Below are 12,274 nucleotides of genomic sequence, written 5' to 3' on the forward strand. Positions count from 1 at the left end.
ACACTTATTATTGCCCCATCTTTTTCATTCTCACTATCCTGGTGAGTATGAAGTGGTACCTCCTTTGTGGTTTTTATTCGAATGACCCCTGATGGCTAATGGTATTGAGCATCTCTTCATCAAAACCTTATGTGGTTTTAGGAGTATATCTACCTAAATAAACGTGGCTTTTAAAAACTTACTCTAATTCAGGTCTTTAACTTTAGGAAACAGTTTACTAATTCATGTACGCTGTTAAGTCCCAGGGCTCTGGTCGCTGTCACAGCTGTAACAGTCATCCAGGGCAGGTAGAACGAGCAAGTCAGTGATAGTGCAGGCTGAGTTGGCCTGTGTATATTAGCTGAAGTACAGAAAGAATAAAGAAGAGTTCTGATACTTTTCAGAATTTTAGGTCATCATCCTGGTGCCCGCCTACATACAGCCCATCGATTCTTTTCTCTTTGCGAGTCCTGCATTGAGATGGGGCCTTTCAGTATATTGTTGTTGTTTTTTAATTATCTTCAAGTGGCTTGAGAATTCTTGGCCCTCGTAAGCAGTTTCTGCCTGTTTTTCACCCTTGCCCCTCTTAACAGGAGAGGCCATTCACAGAATGGGAGGTTTTCAGTTAACTCCTGTAGTAGTGTCCTTGATTTTCTGCTGCCACACAGCTCTTTCCTACTTTCCTCATTTGTTTATTGTAGCATACCAATTTTCTCTTTCTATGCTCTCCTGATAAGAATTGAGTGTTTTAAAGAACAGGAAAATAGCAGAAATCAAATAAGAGTGATTTGGAGAGAACTGTCAACAAATGCTACTTTTCACATCCCCCACCTCCCCAAGTGCTGTAGATGCCACTTATGGTCATGCTTTTAACAGTAGAGATGCAATTTTGGGGCATGGTTTTAGTTCTGATTTGGTTCAGTGTATGTATGATCTGTGTGACATAGTATTCCCTGAGGTTATAACGGGTTAAATTTCAGAAATTCAAGTTGATTCTGTGGTTGGTGATAGGGAAGTTAGCATCTAGTCACGGTGAAGTTTTCGCTTTGACTCTAGGTGTCCTTTCAGTTCTGTAGATAGCTCTGTGGTGATAAAGCACATGCTACACCTGTTTTAGAAACAAAAATTTGGAAACACTGCACTATTACATTAAAGCTCCGAATGTAAACAGCGAAAGTCATTTTCGTCATAGTAACATAATTGACCCAGGCTGCACTAGGTAAAATGTGAATTAAAATTCTAAATGCATGGCTGTTGTTTGACATGGATGAGGTTACTTTATTCCTTGTGGGTTTTCAGTATCATTAACTCACAATTTGGTGTTTATTTTACTTGTCTCACTCCCAGCCTATTTAAATGGTTTGGGTAAGAACAAGTGCATTCATCTCCTTATCCTCCAACCTGAACCTTAACATAATCACCTTTGAGGCACCAGAAGACCAATATGTGAAAGTTCCCAATGTAGGTCTTTCCTAAATTGTTTTGTAAAACATGAAGTTTTTGTTTTATTTTGAAATTGTTTAGAGGTGTCAGCTGTAGGAAGCAGATGCTCATTTTTTTGTGTGTGTTTGTTGTGACAAGGTACACTTCATGGTGACAAAGGGACAGTGAACAATAGAATGTTGAAAAGTATTTTTATTTTTTTAAGCAATAGTATGGAAAGTTCCTGGCATTCAGGAACATGAATTCTGATATGATGGGACAGAATTCCAGCTTAGATCTAGACTAAAATCTCTCAGCCTCAGCACCATTAACATTTTGGGCTCAGTAACTGCGGTGGGGGCTGTCCTGGGCTTTATAGGATGTTGAACAGCATCCCTGGCCTCTACCCACGAGATGCCAGTACCATTCTACCCGCTATCCCCTCCAGTTGTGGTAGCCAAAAATGTCTAGATATTGCCAAATGTCTCTGGGGTGTGGAAAGGGGGGTTGTCAAAATTGTTCTGTTGGAGAACCCACTGGTCTAGCTTGATAGCTTGAGTAACTATCCGTATTTCTAAAAAACCACCATTGCCCATTAAACATGTCTTTTCTGATAGCTTTATAAACTGTTTTGCTTGTCCTGGGCTGAATAAATCTGTAAACATTAACTTAAGAAAATAGTTTCTTAATTTGTGAAAGCTGCTGAAAGGATAGATGGTTGAATTTTCCCACTCTTGACTTGTCAAGAAATATTTTATAGTTTCCCCTATGATGCATTCAGGTGTGGGTCTGTAGAGGACTAATACGTGTAAATACCTCTAAATGGCAAAGCCATTGGGTTTTTTTTTTTTGTTTTTTTGTTTGTTTGTTTGTTGCTGGCCATGTGGCATTCATGCTTTTTCTTTCGATGACAGTTAAACATACTAGATTGTCTCAGGTAAACTTTATTCTTAGAAGAAAAAATGTCCTTAGAAGACTAAGGACACATGGGGCAGGTGGGCTGCTCTTGTGGAGTTAATTGTTTCACTCTTCAGGATGTAGGTCCTCTATTCATTTTAACAAATGCTTTATCTTAGAAATGACACTTGTCTGTTAAGCATCTTCTGCTGAGAGAAGCCAAAGCTCTATTTAGGCTTCGTTCTTCTTTATAAGCTTCTTTGGAAGAGAGCTGGGGCAAAGTGTATCTTCCTTTTTCAGTTGCAAGAACAGGGTATTGGAAAGTGGGGACTGGAGAGTTGGCACTCTTAAGTCATATACCTAAGAACAAATTCTCATCTGTCACTGCTAAGTCCACATAGTACAGGTGGGTTTATCTCTGAGTAAATGTCCAGTGGCAAGTTTTCAGTATTGCATGGCCTTGTGCTTCTCATTACCTGGGATGGGAGAGAGGCATGAGGTCTTTGGTGGAGCAAGAGATTGCCTTCTTCCTTCCCCATGCTTGAGAATACTTGGTTTGTAACTTCTCGTGAACATGACTAGGCTGCTGTAGTCCCAGGAGATAACGTTGTTCTAGGGAACAGAGCTTTGTAATCCTCATTCTGGCTATGAGCCCCATGACAGGCCACTCTCTCCTCTGGAATGGGAGCTGTGATGCCCACCCTCCATGCCTCAGGTGTATTCTGAGCTGAGACCAGGTACTGGATATGAAAATATTATCTGGAAGCTCTGAGCTCTGCATGGCAGCATAAAGAAGTAGAATATGAGACAGTAATGTCCACGGTTTATGGGTCTATAGCATCTTTACCAGCTATGACCATCCTGTTGCTACCTCGTACAACTTCCATTTTGATAAGATTTTGCTTTAAAAAAAAAAAAAAGGAAGCTTTAAAGATGGCCACGCTAAGGACAGAAGAACCCAGTTGCCTTTAATAATGGATAGTGAGCTATTTCTTCCAAGGAGAAAGCTTAATCAGGGTAGAGGTGGAGTTCCTCATGGCCAGTTAGGCTGTTGGACATCCCCATTGATAGTTATTAGCCTGAATGTTGGGTTTAACCACGCTGTCCACTTCACAGCTGTAGCAAAGCCCCTTTATTATATAAGCTAATCTTTCTTTACAGTAACATTTCGGAGAATGCTTTCCAGTTCATCTTTATAAAAACTAACTTGTGTTTGGCAGAAAATGTACTTCCTTCCTGAGTATCCAAATGTTGCCTTTGCTCTGACATAAAATCTTGCCTCTGAAGTTGTCTTTTGGTGACTTGATTCTGGATTTGAGAGGGAGTTGGGGGCATACCAGGGAGCAGGGATAGGGAAGTGTTCTCCACCCTGTAGTTAACTGCCTTCCCCTCAGCTTAGCTTCTCTCATCTTCTTTTAATCAGTGCCGTGCTTAATTACCCCGCTGCACTTGCTTGTGTATGCATCACTGCATTTCCCCCCCAGAAGCCGGACATAGCTCTTACTCTCGAAGTAATGATAGTAATTGCTGGTAGGGCAGACCTGGTCCTCATCCTTCTCTGAGCACATTTCTTATGGCAGGTGTCTAGTTCCTAATTAAGTGCTAATGAGCATGCCTAGTGGACCGTGACTCTGCTGCCAGCTTCTTCAGTTTTATGTCTTGCTATTGCCGAGCTCTTAAAAGGTGACAGAGCAAGAATTAGTGTCTTTGGGATGACGGGAAGGTGATTTTATACGTAAAGAAATTGTTACTATGATCTCAAATGGCGAATGAGTAGCTTATAAATACTTTCCAAGAACACTATTAATGCTGCCCTCTTGGACCTCTCCCCCTTTTCCAGTTTTCCTCTAATTAGAACTGTGCACTCTTCGGAAGGAATAGAAGTTTAAAGAGAACATTGGCTCCTAAAGATTTTTAAAAAGAAGCTACTAGTAGTTGAAGATTTACTGTAAAGTGATTTTAGATACCGATTTCTACTTTTAAGATGCTGTTTTTTCCGGCTCTGCAGGGCGAGAAGCATGTTTAAGATTCAATTAAAGATCAGTGGTCTGGGTGGAAATTGCTGAAGGTCTGTCGTGAAGATTTAATATATTCAGTGCACGCAAGGGGGTAATAAATAAAATGAGTAATTGAGTCCCAGGGAAGTGAGCACAAATCGGAATTTCAAGAATTTCCTAACATTACACCTTAAAAATTGAGACTTAATCGTTTTTACTGTCTCATCAAAAATGAGTTTTATGTTGGACAGCTGAAACGTGGCCAGATTTATGATACAAGGGACCATTTCTTGGATACTTTCTCATTTCCTACAAAATGCTCTTAAATATTATATATGAGAGCAATGATACTTTTTAATGAGAACAGATTTATAATCTCTGGAATGGCTTGAGTGATAGAGGCAAAGGCATTTGGGAATGGGGACTTGGGTCACTGTGGCTGGTGTCACACAGGACTGGTGGGAGTATTTTCATGTCAAGGTTCTTGGCTTCTCTGGATCTTACTGTTTTCCACTGTGATGCTAAAGAGCTCAGAAAAAAAGAAGGGATAAACAAAGCTTTACCTTAACTAAGATATCTTCTGCCTATCGAATGGTGGTTCCCTGAGGCCTCCTTCTGCGTGTGGCGGTACCGGGCCTAGAGTGCCGTTAACGGTCATTCCTGCATTGACTCCACTTCCTCCCCCCTCTGCCTGCTGGAGAACCTCTGTAATTTTCTCAACACTTTGAGGCTTGGCTCCTTCTGTGAAATGGGAATATCAGTACCTCCTCGCAGTACTGTGAGGGCTTAGTGAAAATAAGGACACACAGTGTCTGGGGGGCGGGGGGGTTATGTAAGAGATGCTGGTTCTTCCTCTGCTTTCTGAGTTCTGTTAAGTAAAGATAATATTTTGGTTTTGTTTCATCATATCATTATGGTAAGTTAATGTAAGAATGTTGGGGTGTGATGGAATCACCTATTAACAGATGACTGCTCAAGAATATAGCTACTGTACTGTCGGATGCACAGCCTTGATTTTAACCTTTCTGAAATCAGGATGAGTCGTACAGCTGTGGCATCTTAGATTCAGTGACCTAGTGGATTTCATTCCTGGAGGTGCTTAGAAATGGAACTGACATGTGAGTTGCTTCCTAACTTAGCCAGGCTTGCTGATGATAAACAGCTCTATACTCTCAGGTGCTGACTTATGCCAAAAGTGACAGTGTAGATCTGAGAATTATATTTTGGGAAGATTGTATCTTATCAGGTAACTGAGTAGGTGAAAACTTTTGATGAACTGAAAGTGCTAATCACATTTTTTCCCCTTCCCCCCTCTGTCTTACCTCCTTGTTCCCTTCGTGTGTGTCAAACCTCCTGTTCTGTGTCCTCCATCCTCATGTCATGTATGCCCCCCACCACCCCCCGATGCTACTACCACCACCACCTCCTTCTCATCTTCCTCCTGCTCCTCTCACCACCACCAACAGCAGCAGCAGTTGCAAGCTCAGCATCTTTCTCACGGCCATGGGCCCCCAGTTCCCCTAACGCCTCACCCTTCAGGACTTCAGCCTCCTGGAATCCCGCCCTTGGGTGGCAGTGCCGGCCTTCTGGCCCTGTCTAGTGCTCTGAGTGGGCAGTCTCACTTGGCAATAAAAGATGACAAGAAGCACCATGATGCAGAGCACCACAGAGGTGAGAGGCCGGGCAAGCCAGATTAGGACTTTGTCCTCACACTCATACAGTGCTGCAAAGTTGTGTGCACCGCTAAAGAAAGCCCCAACCTATACAGAGAGCAAACAATGAGCTAAGAGGAACTGTCGCAAAGCTTGGCCACTGAAACACGGTTCACCCTGGAAGTTCTCAGGGTTTAGCGTGGGTATCTGTAGATTTCTCAATCTCTTTAGATTGCAGGCATCTTGACATCTTGGCAACAGCCTAGTTAATGCCAGTGGCCTGTACCATATTATGGAAAACTGTTAACTGCTTAATTGAGTAATTTTCAAAGAAAGTAATGTTGTTAAATGGGGCGAAATAAGAAGTTAAATTTGAAAGTGAATGTGTTCAAATGAGAGGCTTGATAATTGCATCTGTTACTACTTAGTTTCATAGGCTTTAATTCTAGTATGCGTTAAATATTGGGCAAAATTGCACTTGACTAATTTTTTGAAGAAAAGTAATTTATTCTGTCAAGAAATAAAAAAATAGGCTTTGTGTATGGTTAAACTGTAAATCTTATGTTTACAAAATACTGTAATTTTCAGGAAATCACTGTATTAGGAATGTGCAATGACTTATATAAATAAAAGCCATTTTTAAAACTGTTTGGGGCTTGTGTTCTAATTATTCCCCCCTTTTTTTTATTTCTGTTCTTGCCTCTGTGTCTGAACGGGCATGTCTGTGCGTTTCTTGGTAACCTCGGAAGCAGACAGAGAACCGGGCACAGTAAGTACTCTACCGCCTGCTCCACATAAACACACCCCTTTCCTGCAATGCCTCCCAAGCTGCCTTTCTTTAAACACGGGCACAGACGTGCATATTCTTCCCTTTCTCTCTCAGTGACCTGGTTTTTTCTTTTTAAAAAAATAAGACTCTTTCTGCCCCCTCCCTTGTCTTTTTTATAAAAGTTTCGTTAGACGAGAGTGACATGATTCGGGAGCAAAGCTGTTTGCTATGATCTGTATGTGCCCCAGACCCACTTAAAAAACATGTTTACCATTGCGTTCTGAGTCCAGGTTGCCTCTAGTTCAGAACAGTAGTCATTTTTATCTTAAATCAGTTTTATAGGCAAGAGGGCACAATCCATATGTGAAATTGGTTGGTAATGTGTTATTTCTACCTGAACCATTCATTATCCTCTGCGAATGCATCTTAGTTGCTAGGTTTCCATATCTGCTTTTCTTTTCATAATTGTCCTTGGAATGTGAACTTTAACTTAAATTTATTTTAGACCAAAGAACTGAGTGTCTGTGTAAGCTTTTAAAAACAAGAAAATTCAGTGTGTGTGTCGGGGGAGGGGCGTTCTGTGCTTGAAGAGTTAATCTTTTCAGCAGCCTAAATCTTACCCATTTTACATAATGCACGTTTAATCTGTGCATGTATCTGCTAGTTAGCTGTGAGGAGATCCGTATCTAAAATGCATCTCAAATGTTGTGGAGCAAATAGAGGTAGAAATTGGCCCCTTTTCAGCTACAATAGCGTACAATTTCTGCCTCCTTCCCTCTCTTCTTTCTGAAGTTCGCAGTGTTTTGACCATCTTAAATCTGTGATTAAAAAATGGACACTGAAATTTTAAGTCGTTCTAACACTTTGTTACGAATTTGGGGGGAAGGTATATAAATCTTTTCAGCTTGAAAAGTTTGGATTTTTATTTTTTCCTTCTTGTATAGAATAGTATCTACTTTAAAAATTCTCTTTGAGACAGATCTTGGTATTCTTTAGGTGTCAGGATGTGTTGGGGGGAATGGATCATGGTGAAAGGATAAGGTTTTAAATTTCTGGTACTATAATTTTTTTCCGGAAAATGTTGAGGGGAGAAAAAAAACGAAGGAATAAAATATCCTACTCCCAAAACATAACCCTAAGTAAACAGGCTTCGATTTATGCTGGTGACCTTTATGTTTTGTTGTTTCGAGTGTCTCTGTAGCTGTCATCTTTCCTGCCATGTTCATTCAAGCATGTCAGATTAAAAACCCTAATCCTGAACTAGAGAACAGAGATGGCAGAAAATGTTGGGAGAGCCCATGTCTTTTAGTCTGCGGCATGCTTTAATCTATTAAACTTAGTCTACATTTGGGTCTCAAATTTGACTTTTTGTTTCAGTACTCTTTTACCTTGAATCACTGTATATTTATTCGTTGTGAGTGTGTATGCGAGGTAATATGAGAAATGCAGCCGTAGTTAGGGATACGTTAGGCACACATTTCACAAGACCTTTCTCAAAGAACCGAAGAAAGGCAACCAAAATACTAACATACAGACTGTACAAAGTTTCAGCCAAAATTCTAAGCAGTTGTGGAAGGGGTATCATGATAAGTACCTCTCTGAAATGCCAGTGGCAGGAATGGGTAGAGATTTGTGTGCTTAAGTTAGTAGGGGCTTTTCATACCTCTTTGTGTCTATTTCAGTGTGCCTGATAACCTCCTATTTGTATTTTTGGCTGAAAAATGTAAGCAAGAACTTAAAATTTATTCGGGAAATGAAGAAGGTGGGATGGAGGCTTAAAGAAGTACAAAATAGTTCTTGAGTTTCAGGCAACTGTGGATTGTTTTTAAATTCACATGTTGAGTCAGCAGTCGGTGAACTTTAAGTCAAAATGTGGATACATTACATAAAGGAATCTATAAGATAATAGAAAAGAAATGGTTACTTATACATGTTAACTTTGCATGTTTCCTTTTTCATACCAAATTTTTGACAAGTCAATGATAATTTCAGTATTTTCAGAGAATATATACGTATACCGTATTTTCTGTCTAAATATTACAGAAAACTCTTGGTGATGATGCTATAAAATGGGAAAACACTAATTTGTATCATAAACATTTAATTCAGTCTGTGGAGAAAGATCAAATTGTTCACTGTCCACATAAGAGGGATTTTGCTGCAGTTACATAAAATTAAGTAGCTCTTCAAACTTTGTGAAATTGAATATGAGAAGCAGTGGGTAATAAGATGATGTGTACTATTAGTGTCTAAAATATTATAGTACTCATCTCTTTAATAAAGTGTTTTGAATTAGGAAGTCGAATTTTACTTGGCAGATAAAGTCACTTGATTGCTCTGTACTGCTGTTTTTTTTGTTTTGTTTTTTCTCCCAGTGAGAGGGGTTAAGGGCAGTTGCTACAGGGCAGCGGTTTTCAAACTTTAAGGTCTTATGATCTTTTTACCCCCATAGATTAAAATTAGTGATGACCCCAAATAACTGAAGTTTATATGTTATATATTTTGAAAATTTTCTGGATTAGAAACCAAGCAAATTTTAAAATCAAATAGATAAAGAGCTGCTTAATTTAATTGTATTAACATTATTAATAGAAAATAACTATTTTCCAAAACAAAAAATTGTAGTGGAAAGAGTGGCTTTGTCTTAGATGTTTACAAATGTCTCTAATGCCTGGTTCAAAAGAGAATAGCTGAATTCTCATCATCTCCTTCATTCTTTCTGTGGTGAAACATTGTTTCAGTTGAAGTATAAGAAGTCTGCCCTCAGAGAAATATGTGAGGGTCTCTGGGAATGTCAGAGGTCATGAGACCAAACTCCAAGAACCTCTGGCATAAACCTAAGGCGTTCTGAAAAATTTCGCAATGGTGTAGTCTTATTTTTACCTGCTCTTCTTACTTTGTTCAACAAACATTATTTATATCAAGTGCAAAAATCGAGGGACTTAGTTAGATCCAGAGGGAATGTGGGTGTGTATGGATTTTTATCTGTGTGTCTAAAACTGGTTCATAGCTCGTGTTTGTTTATTTTTAGTGACAAAATTATGCCATTTCTTAGTTTAAGGTTTTATGTTGTTTTTTTTATGTTGGTCTTTATTGTCTTTTTCGGAAACTTCACCTTGGTAAAGAAGTGAGCCTTCATGTAATCAGTTTTAATGTAAAACCCAGGAAATGACAGCACTTTGAGAACAGAATGAAAATATGGATTGTATTTTTCTTGTTCTGAAAGAGCTGAGTGATAAAGCTATTATCTTCTAAGAAGTTTATTTTGCTGTTTGACTCTTGTATTTAAATTAAGATTTGACTACTGTTTTTCTAATTTGCAATACTTTGTGTTTTTAGCATAAGCCTACTACTATCAGAATGCTACTGTTAAGCAAAGAAATAGGAAATGACTTAACAAAGGCCTTTATTTCTTAGGTAGTAATAAAAACTTTAGATATTTTGATTACAGATGAATTAAATTTTGGCTGAAGAGAATATTTAAATGTATTTGAAAGACCCGGAATTAGAAAATTAACAAAGAGTTGTATAACTTTTAAGAAAACATGATAGAATATCTGTTTATATACTCATTCGTTCAGCAAATTCTTATTGAGAGCTTTCTGTGTGCCAAGCTGTGTTCAAGGCACTGCATATACTTGTTGCCATTTTATAGTGATGTCTTTTAATGGCACAGTCAAATACTTGTTAAAAGCACTGAAATACCTGACCCATATGATCAGTATCTGGAACCTTTGGAAAAGACTCCAGAGTTGGCCTCTTTGGAATTGGGGGGTGGGGGTGTTCATAGATGGGCCTCAGAAGGTGTTTTGAACCCTCTAAAAATTATATGCAGAGTGTTGTGGGTCACTGCTCTTTTGCATAATTCTGGGGAGAGATCATAACTTTCATCAAATTCTCAAAAGAGGTTTCTGGCCCAGAAAAGTCTTAAGTACCATTCATCTACATAAAAGATCATAACAGTGCAGTTACCGTTATTTTATCAATACACAAAGCTCAAGGAGGTTGGGTGCCTCTGGTCGTATATTTACTTAGTTAATGGTGGCTGAGAATTAGATTATGTCTCTGAAGGACCATGTTGTCACTCTCTTAATTGACTTATAAAATTATCAGGTTCATATTTAGAACTTAAAAATTTAAAACTCATTATGACAACCATCACTTTTTGTAAGATGGTGCCCTTATTTTGTTTTTCTTCTCTAGTTGTTCTGCTTGACAAATTAATTGGCAGAGGTAGGACAGGACCAGATCCTACCTCATGACCACCCGTCACTTCACTTTTTCTCAAAAGGACTCTCAGTACTAGAGAGGACAAGGAGGAAATAGATGTGAGGCTTGCTTTGGAGAATACTTTGTTGCCTTTTTTTCTGAAATTTTATGTTTTTGAGCATAACATTAGCTCCTAGGGGCTCTTTAGGACTGTGTCAACATGGGGCGGTGGTGATAGAACATATTTTGGACAAAGGCAGATCTCAGTGGAATTCTGGCTGCACAGGCAAGGTTTATTATGTTTTGGAACCTTCCCTTAGCCTTATCCCTAAAGTGGTGGTGGTGGCTGCCTCACAGGGTGAGGATTTAGGGAATGGAAACAGGAAGTCATCAGATATAACATAGCAAACCTTTAGGAATGTCCTCCCTCTGAGTACCTGCTAGCAAAACAATAAATGCTTTATTAGTCACATTCAACAAAGTGACTTGTGGTTCCTTTCCTTTTTAAAATACAATGTGTGAGGCGGTTGTGGAGGTTAGGGCCCATGTGACAGGCTGGCAGTTACGTTTCTTAGTATTATGTTGGGACCATGAAGCTGATCTCAGTTGCTTATGAACTTGATCAGTCTCATGATAATCAAATTTGTCAAACATAGATGGGGACTAGGAGGAGATGTTTTCATCTAAACGTTTATGACTTTATCTTGACCTGATGCATGCCAAGGAATTACTGGGAAAAAATAAAACTGAGATGAGTCACCTAAGATTTCAGTATTTAGGCACAGTAGAAAACACTGTTTTCTTAATACTATTGCTTCAGCAGATTTTCCTTTTGAGAGGATTTAAAATATGTATTTGAAAAAAATAGATCCTCAGAAAACTAGCATGACTTTCTTGAGAAGGGTGGAACCCCTGAAGAAAGGAAAGTCCCGGCAGTTTCTCAATTGTTAGGAGTGGTGTGTACCGGTAGCAGATGGAGGTGTCTCTTCATTGTGGATGCCATAACTTACCAGGTGGATATTGGGGCTTGTGTATGACTGGAGAAAACATTCAGGTTTTATCTCAATGTGATTATATAGTGAATACAGGGTATCATTACTCTAAAACAAACCAAACGGCAGGTAGAGACTATTTTCTCCCTCAAAAACCCTTTTAGACTTAGGTTTGTATTCTGTAATTAGAGAACTTGATGCCCACCATTTGGAGCAGGTTTTCCTAAATTTTATTTTCCTTTTGGGTCCATAATCATTTTGTTATTCCTTTTGGAATATAGTAGACAGCAAACTCCATGTCTCCTATGTTTCAGTTAAGAAGAGGTGGATGTCAGAGCCTTCAGATACCAAATAACT

The 12,274-nt window shown here is 39.0% G+C and overlaps 1 protein-coding gene across 13 annotated transcripts in view; it reads left to right on the forward strand.

Annotated features, from left to right (window-relative positions):
- Positions 1–12,274, forward strand: part of TLE1 (TLE family member 1, transcriptional corepressor) — an 82,028-nt gene that overhangs the window by 35,067 nt on the left and 34,687 nt on the right. For 4 of the 13 annotated variants that reach the window (XM_016158644.2, XM_016158638.2, XM_016158645.2 and 1 more), the window contains exons 7-8: positions 5,762–5,966; positions 6,700–6,716. The exons of 2 other annotated variants lie outside the window; for them this stretch is intronic. In XM_016158644.2, the coding sequence (XP_016014130.1) occupies positions 5,762–5,966; positions 6,700–6,716 (222 nt within the window). Of the gene's footprint in view, positions 1–5,761; positions 5,967–6,696; positions 6,717–12,274 lie in introns of all 13 variants that reach the window. 7 more of the 13 variants (XM_036238451.1, XM_016158637.2, XM_016158640.2 and 4 more) reach the window with 3 other exon arrangements.

This window comes from Rousettus aegyptiacus, unplaced genomic scaffold, assembly GCF_014176215.1.
Source record: "Rousettus aegyptiacus isolate mRouAeg1 unplaced genomic scaffold, mRouAeg1.p scaffold_m13_p_3, whole genome shotgun sequence".
NCBI lineage: Eukaryota > Metazoa > Chordata > Mammalia > Chiroptera > Pteropodidae > Rousettus > Rousettus aegyptiacus.